This window comes from Xiphophorus couchianus, chromosome 5 (assembly GCF_001444195.1).
Source record: "Xiphophorus couchianus chromosome 5, X_couchianus-1.0, whole genome shotgun sequence".
Classification (NCBI taxonomy): Eukaryota; Metazoa; Chordata; class Actinopteri; order Cyprinodontiformes; family Poeciliidae; genus Xiphophorus; species Xiphophorus couchianus.
The window spans coordinates 3,906,033-3,928,552 of record NC_040232.1 but is presented as its reverse complement, the minus strand read 5'-3'; the positions used below and the strand labels follow the sequence as shown (position 1 = coordinate 3,928,552).

Sequence of the window (22,520 nt, the reverse complement as noted above, 5' to 3'; positions counted from 1 at the left end):
GGCAGTATTATGTAAAATCAACTTTTTTGAGATTTACATCATGCTATGATGTTATTCCCTCATAAAAACATTAATAGCCTTAATTCTTTCATGCATGTTTGAGAAATCCTTTAACCTCCGCGGTAACTATTCAGCTGTGCAAAACGCCTGGCTGGACCTAGCCCCGCCTTCAAGGCACAGCTCCTCCTCAAAGTTGCAGTTTCCAAGCTGTTGCCTCACAGAGCAGTCCTCCCCCACTAAGCTCCTTCAGACTAGCCAGCAGCAATTAGCAAACACCAGGTGGAGCTACTTTTAGTGAGGTTCTGTTATGGAAATTTGGTGCCATTATTCCATAAAAATCTCGATGATTCTTTATCATTTTAACCAAAGTTATGAAGAGATGTTCTGAAAGGTCCAAAGAGCCACTTGTGGATGGGGAGCCGCAAGTTGCAGATAGACAAACAATGCCATTTACGTTGTAAACTGTTTACGCCTGAACTGTAGCAATCATGCAGCGCATGTCACTTCCTGTTTCAATAATCCTCCCTATTTACATACTTAATATTCTTGATTTCTTCTTTTAAGTGGTCTGAGTGTGTTAGCATGTTTTATTCTGTTTTCATAAAAGGCAGATATAAGGCATTTTCATGGTTGTCTAAACCTCAGGGAGCTGTAACAAATAGAATAAAGATCATAAGGATGCAGTTAATTAAGTGGATTTTTTTAATTTCAAAGATGTAGTGGCTTCTCTTCTCTCTCACACACAAACACACACACAAACACACACACACACGCACACACACACTCAGAGTGTTGCATGTGTTTTAAATAAACAGATGACGCAACGATCCGGCAAATGCCTCCATGTGAGCAAATGTCCCCGTCTCTCTAGGAGGGCGGGCTGGTTAAATAAGTGTGAGCTTGTCCTATTGGAGTGACATTAAATTAAATGAGAGCCGAGTCTAGCCTGGGGACTTTGGGGGGGTGGAGGGTGGGGGTGCAGCGCTGGCTGGTTACCCCATGGGTTTGGCCATTAATGAGAAAACCCATATTGAACCTTTCAGATGACTGTCTGCTGTTGACTTAAAGACGGAGAGCAGCAATAAGCGCCCCGGCAGCTCCCCCTGCCCCGCTGCTAATGGCAATTAGACCCACAACATTTATTCTAGATGTTCTTTTTTTTTCTCCCACACCCCAAAAAGAATAGAGGATAAAAAAGAATGAGCGATATGCGGAAGTTCTGCCGGATCGTATGATCTCTATTTATGAGCGTTAGTGGGAGCGAGAAGACGAGAAGCCTCCGACTGCATCGCGATCGTTCGCACGTTTGTTCCCTTTGTTCTGCGCTTGTTGCTGATATTGTTCATCAAACATGCGTGTATTGTAATAACAACAGTCAGCGGTGTGCGGAGCGTTAGCGAGGAGCGAGAGAGCACTTTTCTGTGTATGTTGTTAGGAGTGAAGACAGGGTGGATGTTTCATGTGGCTGATAGACAACAGGGCTAAAGATGAAAGCAGCAGCTTCATAAATAAGGCAGAGCCATAGTGCCGGATATTGACTGAGGACATGCCGGTGTACTTTGAAATTCATTTCTTTTTTTTACCCCCCCCCCCCCTTCTTCTCTTCTTTAAGGCGAAGCAGCCTTGCTCCCCGTGCGTGTACTGAGATGTATATTTCAGAGGCGTCTAGACATGACTTTCATTCTGAGAAAGAGTCCCTCCACGGAGGAGGAGGCCGAAACTTACATCCAGAGTTGCGTTTGAGCGACAAAAAGATGAAGGAGAGGCAACGGATGTCGCGAGAAAACGGAGCTGTGATCCTTAGTGCTTTGGTCGCACACAAACACGCGCCTGCGTCCGGCTCTGATCACAAGCACAACCTGGATGTATTATTGAGAATGTCAGGCAGAGGACAGAGCACAGCGGACAAACACAACCGGAGGAAAGCCAAGTAGTTCTTTGTACCTTTCTGAAAGTGCAAATGCAAGACGTGGGTCAGATCTCAACGGTGAATCGTCTACAGCGACGCATGCGGACTTTGTAATGCAGTAAAAGCTGAACTGAGTGACTTGACAGGGGCTGCTGCCTAGTGGCGTCTTTAGCTGCTTCCCAGATTCCTCTCCATTAGCAGATCCTGTGCATTTCTTCTCTGTTTTCGTAAACATCGCAAAGGTAGCAAAATCCATTTATTGAACACAATCGATTAGATTGGCAGCTGACTGAATTCATTGATTCGCATGAGATTTACGTTGCTGCATGAGCGAAGGCCGGACCTTACAAACTCCAAACAACATGGCAGCCAACGCAGTGGACAGGCCGACGTGGCGCCTGCAATCAAACTGCAAAAACACAAATTCTTACCAAGTATTTTTGGTCTAATTTATAATGCAAATATATTAGTACACTTTAAATAAGATAAAACAACCTTAAAAGTAACGTGTTTCATACCATTAGTTCTTTATAGTTTTTAAAATGTACTTATTATTAGTGGTACTTTATTATTTCACTTGTAATGAGACATTTTTCCCATGTTACAAGTGAAACAATGTCCCAGTGGAGCTGGTTTGTGCAGTGCACAGAGCTGCTTGGTATGAGTTTAATCCTGAACGGTGCCAGGAGGAAATGCGTCAATCGTTTTAGCAGAATGATCATGATTTCTCAGCCCTGCAAGTATCCAGGAATTTCACTGGCAAAAGCCAAAACCGAAATGTGCAGAAAACCTTTTCAATATTCCACTAATGTAAAAAAACAAAAAAAAAAAGCCACAATTTCGCAATTCCTGTGTTTCCATTAAATAAGAAATGAAATCAAAATCATACGTGAATAAGTCGGTTCACGCATTAAGTCATTAAAAATCCTGGTGGCAACAGATATAAGCATGAGATATATTCATAATTCAGCCATGGCTCTAGCATATATCAGCCAGCAGAGGAGACTTTGGCGTCTTATTCATGCGTTGGTGCAAGAAATTGTTTTCAGTGATTTTACAGAAAAGCTGTGGGTTCCACACTTTAGAATGGCAAACTCCATTGTTGATGATGCTGTTAGAGCTCTGGTGGAGCCAGCTGCACAGTGTTTCAAAGAGGCCAGTGCCTATAAAGAAATGTGTTGCTGCTGTATGCAAACTATATACAACAGCTTTAAGAAATATACAAATTTCAACATGGCTGAAAAACCACCTCATCCTAATGAAAAAATTGTTGTGTTTTTTTCAAAATTGCTGTGTTTCCATTAAGCGCATATTTTCTGAATTCCAATTTGCGCCATTTTACGGTCAGTGGAAACGAAGCTACTCTGAGAGCAAAATTTTATCTCTTGCTTTCATGTTTGGGCCAGCAAACACAATGAATTATGTTTCTACAGGGCAAAATGAGGCAGTACTTTATAGTAACTACACCTTATTTAGACTTTTTTAACTATTATTAACAGTTAATTAACCCTGAAAGCATCATTCATTAATGATGATTTGTACATAATAAGCTGTAAATTGATGCAGTTAATGACTTCAAAGACCAACGCTCTCAATGTTTATTCAGGCCAAATAACTCACAAATTAACAATTCTATATGCTGTGTATTTGTTTATAAATGCTGAAATAAATGTACTTTCACAACAAGTGTTAGACGTTTCTTAATGGGTAGAGAAAGTTTGAATTGGCAATATACTAATCCTGAAGGCAGTTGCTAGTCAGGTTAAGTGGATCAGAGTTTGTTTCCTGCCGTGGACACCGATCGGCCTCCATGTGAGCCAACAACAGGAAATGTACATCTTTCGACTTCCTGAGGTGAAAACGAGCCGTTCATTGTTGCTTTTGCTGCTACTGCATGTACAGAAATCGTACCTGATCTCCCATTTTCTGCTTAGCGATGCTGCTACCAGCATGTTGTGGGTCAGAACAGGCAGAGCACCTCGTCTCACTCAGCTTGCAGCAGCGTTTACCGCTGCTGTTCCAAAATGAGAAATATCATGTTGTAAAATGTATGAGCTGCTCGATATTCAAAGTTCTGCCACAAATATGCACAACAGAAATGCAGCAAGCAGGACTTCCAAAGTTTGCTTTTACCAAAAAAATTAGAGTTGGGTAGAAAATAGTTACATTTACTTGAGTAATCTATTGGAAAAAGGTACTTTTTACTTTTAACTTTCTTATGAAGTATCACTTCTCTTACTGAAGTTACTCACTGTGAGTGACTTCACTGAATGAAGAACAAACTTGTTTAGAAAGAAATCACCGGACACAAACCTGCAGTTTCTCTTAATGTTTCATAGGTTTTATTTTTTAAAACTGATTTAGGAAAATGTTTTCTTTGCGTAGTTTTGTTGTGTTATTTATATAAAATATTTTGAGTAAAATACTTCATTTTCGTATTTGATATTTAAAATACAAAAATTTTCACACAACTTTATATTTAAGTATTTTAGAAATGTCAAATGATGAATGTTTTGTACTTCAGTAGTCTTTTTTACCAAATATTTTATTCTTATTTGAGTAATTTCTTGAACAACTACTTTTTACTCTTAGTTGAGTAAAAACATGTTGAAGTAGTGCTACTTTTCCGTCAGTAAAATGTTTGGATACTTTGCCCAGCTCTGTGCGGTTGCTCTGTCCCGCCCCCGTCATTTCTGTCCAATGGGAGCAATGACCCTCAGCTGTGTGGATTTGTTTAAAAATTATAGTCTAAAAAGCGCATTGTGAAAACCAACCTTACCAAGCAAAAAAATTAATAAAATAAAGTTCGATCCAGACTGAACAAGTGGATGAAGAGACTTTTCTGAGCCTAACATGCTGAATAAACTGTTGACACAGTGAAACTGGGTGGTAACAGAGAGACAGAAAAGCTGGTCAGAGTCTAAATCATGCAAATTTTTCGTTCCACTTCACAACACAATGTGACATAAGTTTAATGCAACAAAACACAGAAAATGTTTAAGGGGTACTACTCTTTGTGCGCTGTTATCTTTAGCTGCCCATATTAACATCACACCCTGTTTTCTTTGAGTTGCTGATGAAGCTGCAGCAGAGAGAGGCTCGCCACATGGTGGAATCAAACACAGCAGATGAGAGCTGCACAGAATGCATTAAGACACACAGACAGAGGGATGGAGAGACAAAGAGGTGCAAGAAAAAAAAAAAGGTGCATAGCAGAGCAACAACAACAAACGGGATCACGAAGAGGACAAGCAGCACTAATTAAGGCAAAGGTGTGTAACTAACTTGTCCTGCAGCTGGCTGAGCTTGTCCTCCTTCTCCTGGAGCTGTCCGCGCAGGGCTTTGTTAGCCACCATCTGCTTTGTGACTTCAGCGTTCGAGCTCTGGGGAGAGGGCACACAGTGCGAGCGTTTGTTAATGTGTTTCAGCCCGGCTGATGGCGGGTCAAGCACAGCATGTCTTCTCATTATGGAAACAGTGGAAGGCAAGAAGGTGCTAAAAGAGGTTAAAGAGAATAATACATTTTATAAAGTGGAAAAAATAACCCACACCTTCAATACTGATAAAAAAAAAAGGCACGTGTAAAACATAAACATGTCTTGATTTTACATCCTAAATCATATCTCGCTGTATGTTAAAGTATTTTTTTAGCTGCAGATGCTGCAAATGAAGAAGCGTTCACTAAAGGAATGCTGTTACTAAATTTTAGGCCATAAAATTAAAGTTAAAAAATAGGAATTGAATCATTTAATCATTTGCACATTTTAAGGTATTTCTAATATTGTATAAAAAGGTTTAAACGAAAAATCTGCATAATTGGTCAAATTTTCATCGATTAATCGTCAAACTAATCAATAGATCAATCATTAGTTGTAGCCCTAGTGTTAACCACTTGTGCCTACAAAACAAAGGATGTCATGATGTCAGCTTATAAAAATGATGAACTCCTGGTTTGAAGGCCGCTGTCTCCACTGCAGGCTGTTGTTAAACATGCGCCTCCGTCGCCTCCCTCTCTGTTAAGGTGTCACCTGCCATGACTTCCTGAGACGTGTGCACCGACAGCAGCAATCTGCTCGGTGACACTGATGAGCGGGATGCGGAGAGGGTGATAATGTCGTGGCACCGCTCGCACCTCCTTCCCCGCCATGCAGGGCGCGTCGCCACTGTTACCCTCCATTTCTCAACTTTCTGACAGTTACTCTGAAATAAGATCAATTGGTATGAAATGCTAATTCATGTTGAAATCACATGCAATTTCAGGTGATGCAGTGTGTAAATTAAAAAGGCGGAAAACTTTGTGCTTTTTTTTTCTTCTTGCATGATCTGAAAACTAAAACCTTGACAGAGTTTCTTGCAGAAGCTTCAAGGACTTTGAGGCTTTCAGTGAAATGTTAAAGTGCCTCAGAAATTGATATTTGATGAAATCTGAGAATTTTTTTCCTCAACTAAAAATGCATGTTTAATCCTGCACTGCTGGGCTGTGGAACAGTGCTGCAGCTAAAATGGCCACAAGAATAGTAAAGAAATACACATATTTTAACTAGGGATGTCAATGTTAACGAATGCGATTAATCTAAAAAGTTTAACACATTAATATGACAAAATCCAGATGAATCACATTATCACTTTTGACCTAAAAGTCTTTCCTGCAGAGGGATACTTTTAGTCCACAGAAGCAATTTACACGATCATGTAAAGCATTCAACAATGTAGAGTCACAAAGCCGAGTGAAAAGATGAGCTGGGAGAGTCTGATATGCTAAGCAGAATTATTTCCCTTTAAAAAAATGCCACAGTGAGAATAACCTCTGTGTACGGACGCCGCGTACACAGAGGTAGCCTGCTTAATGCTACACTGAAACACAATCAGTTTCAGTTAACATTTCTTGATCATGTTTGAAACAAACTACCTTCTTTTAAACTTTCCCGAATATTGTCAACTTCCTAAAATAACAGCCTAACAAATTTTTAGCCAAAAGAGATTTGAATTTTTTTTGCCTGAATCCTTTTCTGGCAATAAAAAGGGGTTGATTTTTGTTTTCTGTTGCTAAAATGACTTTTGGACAAAAAGTGACTTGGACTGTTATTTTAGGGAGATGACAATATATCTGGAAAACTGAGATGCTTGGTTTGAGACAATCTTAAACATTTTTGACAATGTACATTTATACATTTGAACAAAGGTAAGAATAGCAGTTAATCTAGATAAATCCCAGTGGTAGATTGAGATTAATCTGACTACATTTTGTAATCGATTGACAGGACTCATTTTAACATTTAATTGTTTAGAATACAGATATCAATGCAGGTTTCCTTTAAAATTACACAAACGGATTTGACATTTTTACACTTTATTCATTCATGCCCCACAGAGCAAAAAATTAGAAATGAACACATTATTTAATGCTATCATCCTATTAAGAGATTTATCCTAAGAAGCATGCACAGCAAGGTGGAGAATGACGGTAGATGATTAACTCAATAAGCCCTGACCTTAAGTTTGACTTGAAGCTGCTTGACCTCCGCCTCCAGGGACTGGAGGGCTGGTCCGGTTCTGCCCTGACAGGAACACTCAGTGTTTGCTGGTGCAGTGGGTGGTGCTGCTGGTGAAGGTGCAACTTTTGGGGGGAGCGTAATCCGCTTCCACTGCTCCAACTCCATCTCCAAAACCTTTTTCTGCTGCTCCACACCAGCCAGGTCAGAGGTCAGCTTCTGCAGAGTTAACCACAACAGGATTGGTGAGCTAGTCATGGCGGTGACAAAACAAATAAAAGTTGAAGTCGGGCCTACTCGTAAAAAAACATGGAAATATTTATTTCTGTTTTGGCGTGGAGGGAATTGAAGTGCGATAACGAGCTGCAACGTATTGTTGCATGATCCGACCAACAATAACAGACTGAGCTAATGAAGGAAACTGTATCCTATTACCTGCAGTGATGCTGTAGGGCGAGGGCATATACATCCACAGAACATTGTGTGCAAACAAAACGATAAGCATTTAAATTAATAATCATGTATATTAAGATTTATGACATGTCCACAACACTGTCTATTCACTTGAGAGCAAATTAACTTAATCAGTTACATTTTTCTATAGGTTTACAACACATTTTTCACTTATAAAATTCCATCACTTTCTAGACTCAAATTCCCAGATTTTCCTGTCAATTTTTAGTAAATAAAACAGTTGACTGTAAATGTGAAGTTTTTTTATTCGGATGAAAGGTTGCAAATACGTCTAAGTATTTTGCAGACACCACAAGACGACAAACTGAAGTTAGAAAGTAAGTAAAAATGTTAATAAGCTAGTTCTAAACTAAAAAGATTTGTAAGGTAGTCATTATTACACGATCAGTGGGTCAGTGGGTGAAATAGTTAATTGTATTATTAGGTAGTGAATAAGTTATTAGGTTAGTAACTATGTTGGTAGTTAATTGTGTAAACTAGTCAGTACACATACTAGTGATTTGGAAAGCACATTAGTAAGTTATTATGTCAGTAAACAAGTTAAAGTAAGTTAGCTGTGAGTAAGCAGGTAGGAAAATAATTGGGGTAACTTAGTTATTAAGTACATATGTTTGGTTTCAAGTAAGTGAGAAAGTTGTTTTTAACCTTTTTAGTTGGTAATTAGGAAATTAGTTGTCAAGTAAGTAACTTGGTTAGCTATTATGCAAGTTACTTGCGTAATAGCACACAAGCCTTGCAGAAAACTCTGAAGTATCACATGTTACAGTGTATTTATCGTGGTAACTAAGTAACACCCATCATATAATCGTGTGGTTTATTATTGTGACTTCTCTTTTAGATTTTAGGTATGTGTAATTAAAATAAAAACATTGTAACTTCTTGGAAGAAAAATTTGCAACTAATAAGTTTAAATTATGCTAAACAATTAGAATAAATGTGGATTGTTGACATAATAATCTTTTAACACCATCGTTGTTACAAATGCACAAGCTGCATGAGCCTGAACTGTTGGACTGTCCACTATAATATAATAGTATTAGTTCTGCATTTGAACAACTGAGTTTAGATTAATTAATAATAATGCTATCATTTGATCAGGTACAACTCAGTGTATCAATGGTTCTAAAGAGACCAAGATAAACCACACATCTGTGGCAAATATTAAAGTGAGTTCCTGTCTTCCTTATTAGGAAATACGACCTATAATCACATCACTGCAACTTTGGCTCAATATTGCACTGATTAACTGATATGGTATTGTGTCAAACATGAAAAATGCTTAATGGCACAAATAGGAGACATGATACATGGAAATACTTCTGACCGTGTAAAGCAAAGCTGGAAAACACAGTGAGCCAACACACACGAATGAAACCACAGATTCCCAAGGGTTTGCTCTCTGCTCTGCATACATGGAGGTTATTGATATCTGGTTGCTGGCTGACACCTTTTAATAGAATCCCTCTTGTTTTAGGTTTCCTCTGCTCTGCTGAAGGCACACATGCCGCCTCCCCTGGGAGCGTGGGGGAGAGGAGCAGGGAATAAAAAGTGGGGATATGGCCCCAGTGGCAGCAGAGCACGAATTAAGAGAGGCATTGATGACACTTCCTGTAAGACAAGCTTTGATTTCACAGGCCATTTTCAGCACTGGTGAGAAATGACACTGACACAGACGGACATACAGGGAGGAGAGGACTCCTCTATCTGTAGCGCTCCTTTCTCTCAACCTTATGGAATCACTGGAATCAACAGCGGCCGGATAAATAATCTGAATACTTGCAGAAACACAGTGGAGCAGTGAGCAGTGCTGCTGGAAGACGGTCCTGGACAAAGGACCCAAAAATTATACTCAAAAAAGAGTAGCACTACTTCAACATATTTTTACTCAAGTAAGAGTAAAAAAGTATTTGGTAAAAAGTTTACTCAAGTACTGAGTTACTGATCAAATTATCAATCATTTAATCATTTAAAATAACATAATCAGACAGACCAAAATATAAAGTTAAGAAGAAATTTTAAGGACCAAAATGACAATAATTCATATAAATAACAAAAAATAAAATCATGCAAAATAAAAGGTTTCCAAATCAGTTTCTTTCAATAAAAATTTTATGAAACTTTAACAAAAACTGCAGGTGTGTGTCTGGTGAATTTTTGTTTTTCATTCAGTGGGTTGAAAATCCAGAAGTTTTAGGTAAGAGTGGAGATACTTCAAAATAAAACTACTCAAAAGTAAAAAGTACAGCATAGTAAAAATACTCCTAAAAGTACATTTAAAAAAACAAAGTTACTCAAGCAATTGTAATTGAGTAAGCGTAAATAGTCCAGGGTCTTCCTACATGGAGTTTGCATGATGTTCTCCCAACGCATGCGTGGGTTTCCTCTTAGGTATTGTTTATCGTTTATCATTTATTGTTACACATTTCTTATGTTAAGAATTTCATTTATTATTGTCACAATAAATTCCAATTAATGTTTGTTTTGTTTTTTTAACTAAAATTGTGTTTTATAATTTTTCTCTATTGTTTGTCCAATCAAGACATACCATTAAATTTGAAAATATGATTAACTATAGTTTATTCACACTTTTTTATGTGACTGGTGTCCCAAAGAAGAACATTAGAAATACAACATTTAAATACAACTTTAAATGTTTTTTTAAAGTTGCATTTGTTTATGGGGCAAAGATTGCTCTGCCATCCACTTTTCTAAAAAAGTACTAAGAAATAGTTCTTATCGACACTTTTATTGTTATAACAATACTCCCACAAAATATGATGATAAAACTTTAAGCCCACATCACCTACCTCTTCTTTATCCAACAGGTCAAAAATACAACTGTTAGGTTAATTGTCTGTAGGTGTGAGTGTGCATGGATGTTTGTCTCCATGTTTCCCTGCATGGAAAACATGCAAACTTCATGCAGAAAAACCCTCAGGATGGGATTCTACCACTAAAACTACTATTTAAACACTCATAGTAGTATCCAGTTTAAGCTTTTTAAATGTGTGAGCTGGAAGAACTACCTGGAAAGAAAAAATAATGGAAGACACAAGACAACAGTGTATGACTTTATAAGGCAGTGAGGCAGGAAAAGAAGCGAAGAGGACAGAATGGCTGAAGGATCAGGAGACAGAGCAACACAAACAAGTCTCTGGGAAGCTGCCATGCTACCTATCACATGATGGCCCCTGTGGAGCCTGTCCTAAGCCAATTACAAGCAGAGTTTTAGTTGGAGAGTTGGCCAGGACCGGCTGGAACAAGTCCAAAGTCTATCACCTCTTGGCCTTTTCAGAGAGGGCAACAAGACCCGGCTTTGACCAGCCGGTCGGCTCCAACTTTCTCTGGTGGAGTGGCATTAATACTGCAGGAGGAGAGAGGAAACAAACAGGAAGACAGCAATTCCCCCTCTGTCCACTCATTCACTCCCCTTTGTGTGTGTGCGCGTGCGGGGGGGGCATGTGTGTGCCTCCACTGCTGTGTCTGAGTCTAAGGTCTCGCTGGGTTTCAGCAATCAGGGGCCTGGTGGGTGCACTAGGGCCACTTCCTGGGTGGCAGCGTTGGGAGAGCTGCACTCTGACTTGTGTGTACGAGTCCACCGAAATGTAACTTTACAAAAACACACACAGCCTAGTCTCTAATTATACGTCCAGTTGGTGTTTGTAGATATTCACACTACAGGAATATACTGTCTATCAGGTAAATGACTGTTTCTGTCGGCATGTTGGTGTGCGAGGTTTGTTTCCTATCAGACTGACTAACCACTAAATAACTCGACAGGTGAGTGAAGCGTAGAAAACAGTTAGCTTGTCTCTATTAGAATTAGGCTGGATGAATGTAACTGGGCACATGGTTTTTCCATAATAGACAAATATAATAAAGATCATTTTTGAAATAATTATGAGTTCTTATGGATGTTTAGGCTAAAAGGAAAATGGCAACATATTTAGATCAACGTGTTTAACTCCATGTTGTAAAAGCAAAGATCTTGAAATATTGTTGATGTTCTATGAAGCACCAAATGGTTTCGGGCCTAAACAGCCTTCAGAGTTGCTGGTCAGTTGCTGGGTTTCCTGACACCTCTTCAGAATCAAACGAGGCCAGGCAGCATTTACTTTCTAAGCTCCTCAGTTCTGAAAACCTGAGATACTGTATGTAGAAACTGTTGGGACTAAAAACTCTGAACCCATAACACATCTTCTTTTCCTCTGCTCTCTTATTTTTCTGAGAAACACTTGTGTAAAACTAAACTTGTCTTGCTTGCTGTTCTCCTCTGCTCTGTGGTTGTAACCTCCACAAAAGAGAGCAGGGCTGTCAGCTGTCTCATTAAAAATGTTCACACACCCCCCCCAAAAAAAAAAAAAAGTGAAATATTTCCAAAGCAGCTTTTCCAGTTTACTCCTGTGTTACCTGGGTGAGCTGCTTGCTGCTGTTGAGCTGCACCTTGATCACTTCATTGGCCTCTTGCAGCTCTCTAGCTGCAAGCAGAGCATCCTTCCTGGCACTTTGCAGGATGTCTATGTGGCGCTGCAGAGACTCGACGCGCTGCTGCAGAGAGGAGGAGGAGCAGTGCTGGATCTTCGTCAGCCTCTTCTTCCTCCTCCACCTCCGTTTCTCCCCTCTTGTCCCTCGCTCCCAGGGCTCCTGCTGTTTATCATCTAACAGGAGGGAGAACATGCAGCTGCCTCAGAGGTGACGTGAGCGGAAAAACTCAGGAATCTGTTTTTAGACGCTCCGGCTGGGAGTTTACAGGCGCATATAGACATGTATGTGCTTTATAGTTTTGGCTTTTTCATTGTAGTTCAGTTTTATTTAGCTTTTACTTTTTGTTTGTCTAATTAAATTAGTTTTAGGTAGTTTTTAGAATTTGTTTGCTAGTTTTGATTAATTAAACAATTTATTTTAGTTAAGCTTTAGTTTTTAGTTTTTTCATATTTTGGTAAAATTTACAGGTGAAGAATTCAAAAAGGTCAAAGCATTGTGATGTGATTATGTATCAGTTTTGTGTTTATATTTCATAACCAGCCATAAAAATTAAGGATATTATATTTGTCATTTCAATACATTTTAGTTAGTTTTATAAACACACAACATAGCTCCAGTTAGTCATAGTTTTTCCTCTATTATTATGTTTTCATTTATCTCAGTTAACAAAGGATTTATCTGAATTTCAGTTTTTGTTAGTTTTAGTTAATTATAATAAACTTGATGTGCACATGTGAAAACTCAGATATATTTAGCTGCTAGAATGATTTACACTTCTGATTTATAACTACTGAAAGAGTTGAGAGGAAAAAACTGATCAACAGAAAAGTGAAATAAAATATTTTCCAAACACCTTTTAAAAGGAAAGTGAAAATCTGAAAAGTGTGGCATGCTTTTGTGTTCAGCACATTTGAGTCACTATATTGTAAAACCGTCTTTCAAAGCAGCTGAATTTCTATTCAAGTCTGAACATCTGGACTGGAGTTCAGTGAATATTCTATATATTGAATATCTGTCATTTTATCAGATGTATTATCGATTGATATTAATCATGTGCTTACTGTGATATATACTGTTATTTATTATTGTTCTGCTATAATTTAGAGGTATTAGATTAATAACTGCTCTGATTTTTACTTGTCAATCCTTTTATTTCCATTTCACATCTACGCATGTTGAAAATTGTGGCTGTAACGTGACAAAATGTGGAAAACTTAAATGACTTGAATACTTCTGTGAGATACTGTAACTGTATTTTAGTTACAGTTACAACTAAAATAACTGTAACTATTATTTTGTTGAAAACAAAAACTTGTGGGTGTGAAAACTTGTGCTAACCTTGTTTTCTCTTGGATCCAGTCGCTGGTGCGTCTGTGCTGAAGTTCATCGACCGCCTGTAGGACTAGAAGAAGAAGAAAGTCGGTGAGCGTGGCGATAAAACGTCGTTTAATGGAACACAGCAGTTGACAAGCTTTGGTTGGCTGACATGGGGATCGCGGTGACACTGTGATCACACATTCTGCTCAGCTTAACACAACAAGACAAATCATCCTGCGCCTAAATAATTCACCTGAACATGTTCAACAAACTCCTACAGTCCCTGACTCTGAGCGTGGAGATCAGCTCTGACAGCTGCTTGCTTTGTTCAATCACCGTCTGAGGGATTCTATTCATCCCACGCCACCAAGACTACGAGTGTGTCGTCATTTACAAGCAAAAAAAATAATTATGTGCATGCAAGTGTGTGTGACACCTCCCAATGCAAAACAGTTTGTAATGACATCAAACGAGCCAGGTAGCATTTAATCAGAGGCAGGTTTGATCAGAGCGGGGAAACGAGGTGTTTGGTTTGTGGCGCAGCGTGTTGTGTGGGGACCTGGGCTGTCAGAGCAATGAGGATGGAAGGGTTGACGGGAAAATGAAAGGATCAGGAAAGACGAGTCCTGACAGCTCACAGGTTATACACTGCAGGCACCGCTTTCAACTGCCTCTTCATGAGTTTAATAGAGGTGAAAAAAAACACCTTAAATCAGATTCTTGTTTTGATCTGATATCTGAACATGCTTCATATGAAAACATCCAGACAGCATGGAGTTGATCAACTGCTGTTGCAGCTTTGGGAGGTCTACACTGAAGCCAAACTGACGAAATCAGTTCTCACTGTCGCAACTGTGTGAGGAAAATCACATCATTTTGTTCTCGGCCGTCTGGCCCTTCTTATCAACCTCCCTGGCAAACTTTTCGTCCCCCTCTGCATGTTAAACTACTGTGTTTATGTGGGAAAATAATGCTCAATTTGCTTACTCTGTTCAATAATTAGGACTGATCTGGACTGCAGATGTTCATATGACTGTATAATAGAGAATCACATTCTGTGTAATAAAGTATGAACAGTTCACACTTAAATACCTCGACGGTCGATGTGAATCGATGCCACGCCATGTTGATGCAGTATTTCATGTAAAAGGAGCCCCAACCAAGAAATGAATAGAAATGGATATTTTTCTCAAGCCTGAAATTTCTGGTTAAAAAATTATTTTTTTAATTTATCTGATTAGATATTCTACTTTTCCAAGACACAAATTTTGGGTTTCCATTCTCTGTGAGCCAGAATCATCAAAATTGCAAAAAATAAATGCCTGAAATATTTTTTTTTTTTTTTTTACCCAAACTTGATTTACGATTTTAATCCATTTTTTTTAACCTTTTTAAAAACTAATTGGCTTTTTACCTTTTTTAAAAAAAATGGCTTTCATTCATCTTTTGTTCTGTGATTTAACCTGAAGCTGTAAAACATGTTTGTCAAACACGATGGTAGGATAAGGGAGGCAATGGTGGAAAAAAAAAATCCAGTTTTTCAAAAAATTTGATCCTCAAAACCAGAAAATTTGATTAATCGATAAAATCGATTTATCAGCCAACACGGACTCAATATAAATATAATTAGAACGATTCACTTGCAGATGCAGCCAAGCACAGGAAGCAAATCCAGTGATCTAATCTGACTGGAAATTTGAGCTTTAAATAAAAAAGAAGGAAGAAATAGAAAAAAAATATGAATGAGGACCAACCTTTCCATGAGTTTGCCGCGTGTGAAGCTCAGTCCCAGAGGACTCCCCGTTCAGACTATCCGAGTACTCCTCAACACTGTCACTGTAGAGAAAGGTAAAGTTGATTACTGGTTCTCAGAGTACCACCACTGGACAAAAAAAAATCCAATTTACCTTTTATGGTTGATTTAGTTGACATCAAGCAAAAATATGTGCATTCCTACCCCCTCCATCCAACAGAAAATCAATGTCCCCTCCAATTTCTGAGCTGGAAGTGTAAATGTGGGCGTAAATTAAGCGAAAAGCTGCGATGTCTGATGCTGCTGGTGAATGCATCAACATGTATGAGAGTGGCTGTGGCCTTCATTAGCTCTCCAAGTGTGACAGACGTGTGTGAGAGGCATGGATGAGCGGAGCGCAGCAAACTTGCATCTGATAGACGCACAGTGAGGGCTTCACGAAACACACACACACACACACACAGGTCTATTGACAGTGACCTTTGACGTGAAGGTGGAAGCCAGTGACATTTACGCTGGCGGGTTTATTAAGGTGGGGCCTGGGAGCAGCAGCAGAGGTAAAGAGCGCTGAGTAGATGCTCTAACTGGGGGATGACATGGCTGGGGGGTTAAATCCCGTCTGGTGAGGACCAGGGACTTGTTGAGGATTACTGATCACTACCAACTAAACCAAAGTGGTATTAATTTGAGAAAGAACCACCAACTTTGGAGCAGAAACACACTGACTCACAGTTAGTCATTACAAATTAGAGCTGCAGCTAACAATTAATGTAGTAATCGATTATTCTGATGCTTAATTGTATAAAAAACTGACATAAAAACAAACCAAAGTCAGAAAAAATTAAAACTACTACTATAACTATTAAAAACTAAACTAAAACTAAACAATATGTAACTAATACAAACTAACAAACGCTCTAAAAACTAACTAAAACTAACTGAATTAGACAAACAAAAAGGCACAATGAAAGAAAACTAAACTATAATGAAAAACTCAAAAATAACCTTGAAACATACTCAGACCAAAGGACAGTTTGTAGACAAATCAACCTAACAGTCATGTTTTTGGAAAACAGGAGGAAGCTGGAGTACCCGGAGGGAAACACAAGGAGAACATACAAACTTCATGCAGAGAAAACGCAGGCTGGGATTTGAACCCAGGACTTTCTTGCAGCAAGGCCAGAGTGCCACAAGGCAGCCCCTACCACAATCTGAATTAAATACTATGGGTGTCTGGATCCGATACCGATATCTGAAATCGACCCGATATCAGTAAAAAAAAAAGGAGTATTGGATTATATTCGGTTCTGGATCGGAGTACAATGAACATTCTATATATTGAACATTATATCAGAGGTATTATCGATTGATATTGAGCACAATATATGCTGCTTGACGGTATCGTATCGGAAGTGAAAAGGTTTTATCGGAACAGCCGTATTAAATATGCTGTAGTTTGCCGTTTCAAAGTGACAAAATACAACAAAAATTAAGAAGGTTTTCATATTTCTGCGAGTCTCTCTAGGCCTGACATCTCTATTAGACGACACAGAGCAACATGTCTGAAAAGAGGATTCCTGTAACATCTGAAAGGCCAAAGGCTTTAAAGTATCAAATCGGTTGACAGGTGCCTTAAATAAGACAACATATCAGTTTAAACACCCTTGTTCATAAATCCGCTTAGATCCTCCTCTCAGGTAAAGCATTTATTTGACCGCCGCTTATTAGCCACATGGAGGGGTATTAGGCAGGCTGGGCATCGGTGCACCCAGTCGCCGTTAAATGGCCTCGTGCGGATAGAGCTGGGGAGGATTACGGCGTGATGAATTAGCCGGTGAAGAGGTGGTGAGCGAGCGGGACGGACGGAAAGGCAGAGGCGTTCAGGAAACGGCTTATTTTTGCATAAAACATACATGAAATAATTACTGTCGATAGTTGTTAATTTAGAGGCTGTTAAGCATCTTGTAGACATCTGGTACTGATCCGAGTTGGGTCATTTAAAATTTATCCAACAGAATTAAGGCGAGCAGAGAGGAGAGGACACACACACACCGACATGCCACGAGATAACCAACATAACTACACACAAGGTGGGGTAAGCCTCCGCATGTGTGTGTGGGTGTGTGTGTGTATGTGTGTGTGGGAGGGGTCCTTGCAGGGGGATCCTTAGTGCTGTCAGGGGGGGTTTGTAAATATGCAAAGAACCAGTAAATTAAATCAAACTGCCAAACTGTCAATTTCGGGGTAGCGTGACTAGTGCATGAAAATGGCATCACTGGAAGGTGTGGAGGCTTCGGCGGCCCCTTATCCCTGGGCTTTTCTGGCACGGGTTCAGCTCTGCGCAGAGAGGTGGCTAATTCTGCATGCAAATTTCAGTCAATAAGCTCCGAGCAAGTCGTCCCAGGATATTTCAAAGGATCTGACAGTAGGCTCTCCCTCCTCTCTCCTTCTCTCTATCATTCTTGCTCACATTCTTGTTTTTGGCTTCTGAATACCAACTAGACAGACAATGAAATTCAATCAGCCGTTTGCTTACGGTTTTTGCATATGCACGTTGTCCCCCTTGATTCCGTATCCCCACCGTTCGGAAGGCCCGTGCTCTCGGCTCAAACCGACTGAAAATAATGAGGGGGACAGAGAGGGGAATCATTACCTATCTGCGCTCATGTCCTCCCACTCGTCCTTAGTGGGGCTGAGGTTACGGCCGTGCCAGCTGATGGCTTGATTGGAGCTGACTGTTGGGTGGCGGCGCAGGCGTGGAAGGCCTCTGTGCCAGGTTGTCTTCGGTCTGACCTTGGCGCTGATGTTGTTGGCGGTCCCGGTTGGCCGCGCTGGGCCTGCTGCTCGGTTCCTGTAGAAGTCTCTGGCTGCTCTGGCGATACCCAGCTCCTGCCTCAGCTTCAGCAGGTGATTGTTGAGCCTGGCAATTTCTTTCTGAGCCGCGGCCAGGCGGGATTCCAGAGCCGTGACCGCGCCACGGTGCTGCCCATCACGGACCCGGGCCTCTTCCTCCCGGTCAGCTTCCTGGTGCCTCAGATAGTCGACGGAGGCTTGGAGTCGTCGGCAGTTGTGGGCCAGGTCTTCGTTGGCCTGAAGCAGCTGCTGCCTCTCTTCCTTCAGCGCCGCTGTCTGCTCCTCCATCAGCACCAACCTCTGCTCCAAATACTTCATCTGGAAGAACCAAACACATTAACATGGAACCGACCCGTTCTCCAAGACAAACACTCTCTACGTTTCAAAACTCAAATTTGTATTTGAATATTTTCTAGATATTATGAAAAATTAAATACAAACGTTTAGCTTGAAAATGCAGCAGTACTCAGCTTTATTATTTGTCCAGTTCACAATTTATACATCATAAAGTAGCTTTCAATCCAGAAATAAAGTTTTCATTAACTAAATTTGATTGGCTCTCAGTGTGATGATGACCTAAAAAAAACAAAAAGCATCTTTGTCATTCTTAGTTACCATATACAGTATATCTATAATGAAGTACTAGGGACAAAGTGGCCACAGAAAATTAAATCTAAAAAAAACAAAAACTAATCAACTTCACATATTTTCAGGAGAAAAAACAGCTGATAAAAATGTTATTGTAAATTCACTAGAAAAAATGCTTTATGCATAAATACATATATTAATGATATCAAAACTATAATTTTCTCTGACATTATAGTCAGAAATTTGCAAAGAAAATAAATCTTAAAATAAATCTATGGAGGATCAAAGGGAATAAAATTAATTAATACATAATTAAATGTACCATAAAATAAATACATGTGTATATAATTCCTTAAAATATTTATTCAGTAGGCAATTTCTAAAATATATCCCTAAATAAAAAAAAACTTAATAGATAATTATTAAATGTGTATTTAATTCTTTTGTTTTTGTTATTGTGTTTTTTATTTAATGTAAAAACCACAATAGTAAAACTGCTTTTTTGTGTGTAGTGGAATATTGACAAAGTTTTGCGTACATCTGTAATGGAAACGCAGCTATTGATAACCACACGCCATTAAAGTTGTTGTAAAGAAAAAAATCACCAACATTTGTACTTTCTACAGTTTGAGATGTCGCTCCAAGAGAGCAAGACTGTGAGCAGATAACAGGAAGGTTGGGAACAGTGAGAAAACGCAGGTAACATCAATTAACTGTGATTATTGTAACAGTGAATATTCATTAATATCACAGTGGCATGTGTTTCTACTATTGTACAGCAAAATATTAAACCACTACATCCCAAAATGAATTTAGTTATTGTGTCATAACTTCTAAGAAAACTGAAAATCTCTCTTTGTGAAGTCAAATCATGGTGAAAATTTTGTTTTTCTGCACAAATAACAGAATCTATGAGGACGCACAGTTTGGCATTAAGTCTGTAATCAGCGATGCTTTATATTTCTGGGTGGGGGTGTGGACATTTGACTGCCGCGCCCTGATCTGCCTTAAACAGACAGCAACCAGCCACTCTTAGCCTTTTTGTTAGATCTTCAATGGAGACTGTTTAAGAGAACAGGGGCTGCCTGCTGGGTTTGTGCCTCCAGGCATTTTACCCCTTTATTTATGTTCTCACACTCTTCCTGCTGGTAGAGCCCGATACCTTTCAAACAAAATTAGACAGCTATCACCAGCTGTGATGATTCACTGTCATGAAACCAGAACCGAAGCATCGCATGAACTCATGCAAGGAAGATTTTAAAACAAATGCAACCTACCAACACCTCCACCACGAAGTTTAGAACAAAATACTATTTTCTGGTGTAATATTTCTGGCCGTTTATTATAGAGTTCTTCTTGGTAAATCTGAGAAAAACAAAGTACTTACCGGCTGACACTTGACTTTGAAATAACCACAAAGTGATAAAAGACCTTCAAATCTTCCTTGAAAGAGCAAAGCCAAATTTTCCAGGAGACATCTTGCGGGAGATGGCTCTGTCGGGTTTCTTTTATTGGTAATGACACGGAGCACTTAGCGATGGCACGGTGCCGTACCTTTTTAAAAGACTGTTTCAGTCGACTCGAAGAGAGAGGAGGTTTGATCGGAGTGCTGCTTTTGACCTGCTGCTCCTCTGCCATTTTCTGAAGCAGCTCTGCAAAGAGGAACAAAGCTTCTTATTGTGACACTCTGTGTCAAATCCTGCAGAGGCAATCAATAGAATTATAATAAAAAGGACACATTAAATCAATTAACATTAGTACAGTCTAATTTCCTTCCTCAGGTCTGCGTTTCTTTTTCTTTCTTTAGTCAATCATGGCTTAAAGTCAGCTCCTGTTTTAAAGGCAGGGTTCGCACACTTTTCCCACCTTAAAATTCAAGCACTTTTCAAGCATTTTCAAGGTACGTTTTCAAACTTTTCCAGCACCACACTGTGAAAACTGTTTCAATTCATTATTATTTGCCATTTATTACTGTTATTATTATTTTCTGTTGTAGTATTCTACAGTTTATAGAAGAGATAAGGTAAACTGAAATATGATGTTTTGAAATGTTTCCCTCACACCTGATACACCTGACTGGTCCGGGAGAAAAACACAAATTTAACAAAAGGGTCATGCAATTTCATTAAGTCACTGAACTATTAGGAATGATAAATATTCATTACACTGAAACAAGTTTCTTGGCAGTTAGCAAATATCAATAATTTTGGTCATTTCAAAGGATCTAAAACAAGAACAGTTTAGTCTGATTTAACTTCAGGTGGTGAGAAGAAAAATGGTGAATGAAAATATTTGGTTTCAACATTTTCCAAATTGAGGTTTTTAATCAAGTGTTACATTGCACTTTAGTGCAAAACTGAGCAATTTGAATATGAAGTACTTTCATTCAAGGACTTTCTACTGAAATCAAGTACTTTCCAAACCTTGAAAACACAGATTTCAAACACCTGCATTAATCCTGTAAAAGTCTCATTATCTACAGGCCCTTTAACTCCAGATTAACAGGAAAATGTTTTATTTTATCGCTTGCAAGGAAATGAAAAAACAGTCTTCAAAGGCACACAGTAGTTCTGACTATGTGCAACTTTTCTCAGGGGATCTTAAACAAACCAGGTGAAGTGCTTGAATCCCAGGTGAGCACATTGCCCCAGGCTGCATTGCTTTGTACTCCTCTGTGTTTCCTCAGAGCACCTCTATCCTCCACAGACATGCATGTTGCCTTATTGCGGAAACATCAATGATAGAAGTGGCAAACATCTGATTTCAGGTGATAAAAACAGAATGAATGCAAAAGTCTTAGTGCTCAAGGGCTTAATGCACAAAAAACACACACTGTTAAAGCTTGTGTGTCACTATTTGAAAGGCAGAATCTACCTGCCAACGTGGAAATAAATGCAAAGGGCAACACAAAACAACCTAAAACTTTCCACCTTTCCTTCTCAGTTTTTAAGGATTTATGACAAGACGACCAAAATAATTTGTACAATGAGCTGGAAGCATTAAATATTCAGGATCTTGACTTTTCAGGTCAGTTGGATTTTTTAAGGGAGTAAGAGGGAGAAAAAGGGAAACTATAGAAGGAAAGATGGCTACACTGTGGAAAAGCTGCCGCTCCCTTTCTTTGCATTGACGCCTTGCCCAGGGAAGTTTGTTACATTGAATTAGCCTGGCCTTTTGTCTTCCTTACGTGTCACATTAAATCACACAGAGCACCAAATAGGACAGGAGGGCTGCTGTGTTCGTTGGGTACATAACCAGGCTGAGAGACAATTACCCGGCTGCCGTGTTAGTGGCATGGGAGTTGGCACCTCAGCACTACCTTGATAAGAAGACGTGGTGGCTCCCTAGTCACCTGCAGTTGAAGGAGGTTCTGGCACCGCCGCATACATTAACGTCCCTCCCATGACTCCTCACAGGAAGCAGCTCAAAGGCCCCGTTCCTTTCATCTGCCCCCTTTCGTTAGCGTGATCTCAGAGTGAGCGCTTCAAGCCCGCATCCATCTGATTGGGTCGCACAGGTTCCTCTCCACTAAAACGCTGTGGCCTTTCACTGGGTTTTTGTAATAATCTTCCAATTCCCACAGCGTCCTTATCATACAGGTTTCAGTTAACTTGATAAGGTAATGAGCAGATTATCTAGATAAACATGT

General features: G+C 39.4%; 1 protein-coding gene across 2 annotated transcripts in view; it reads right to left on the bottom strand.

The window, feature by feature from the left end:
- Positions 1 to 22,520, bottom strand: part of cntln (centlein, centrosomal protein) — a 111,626-nt gene that overhangs the window by 36,603 nt on the left and 52,503 nt on the right. For both annotated transcript variants that reach the window (XM_028019169.1, XM_028019168.1), the window contains 7 exons: positions 20,426 to 20,523; positions 18,084 to 18,601; positions 15,432 to 15,513; positions 13,699 to 13,762; positions 12,286 to 12,533; positions 7,402 to 7,620; positions 5,195 to 5,292 (listed from right to left, as the gene is read on the bottom strand). In XM_028019169.1, coding sequence (XP_027874970.1) covers positions 5,195 to 5,292; positions 7,402 to 7,620; positions 12,286 to 12,533; positions 13,699 to 13,762; positions 15,432 to 15,513; positions 18,084 to 18,601; positions 20,426 to 20,523 — 1,327 coding nt within the window. The remainder of the gene's footprint in view (positions 1 to 5,194; positions 5,293 to 7,401; positions 7,621 to 12,285; positions 12,534 to 13,698; positions 13,763 to 15,431; positions 15,514 to 18,083; positions 18,602 to 20,425; positions 20,524 to 22,520) is intronic.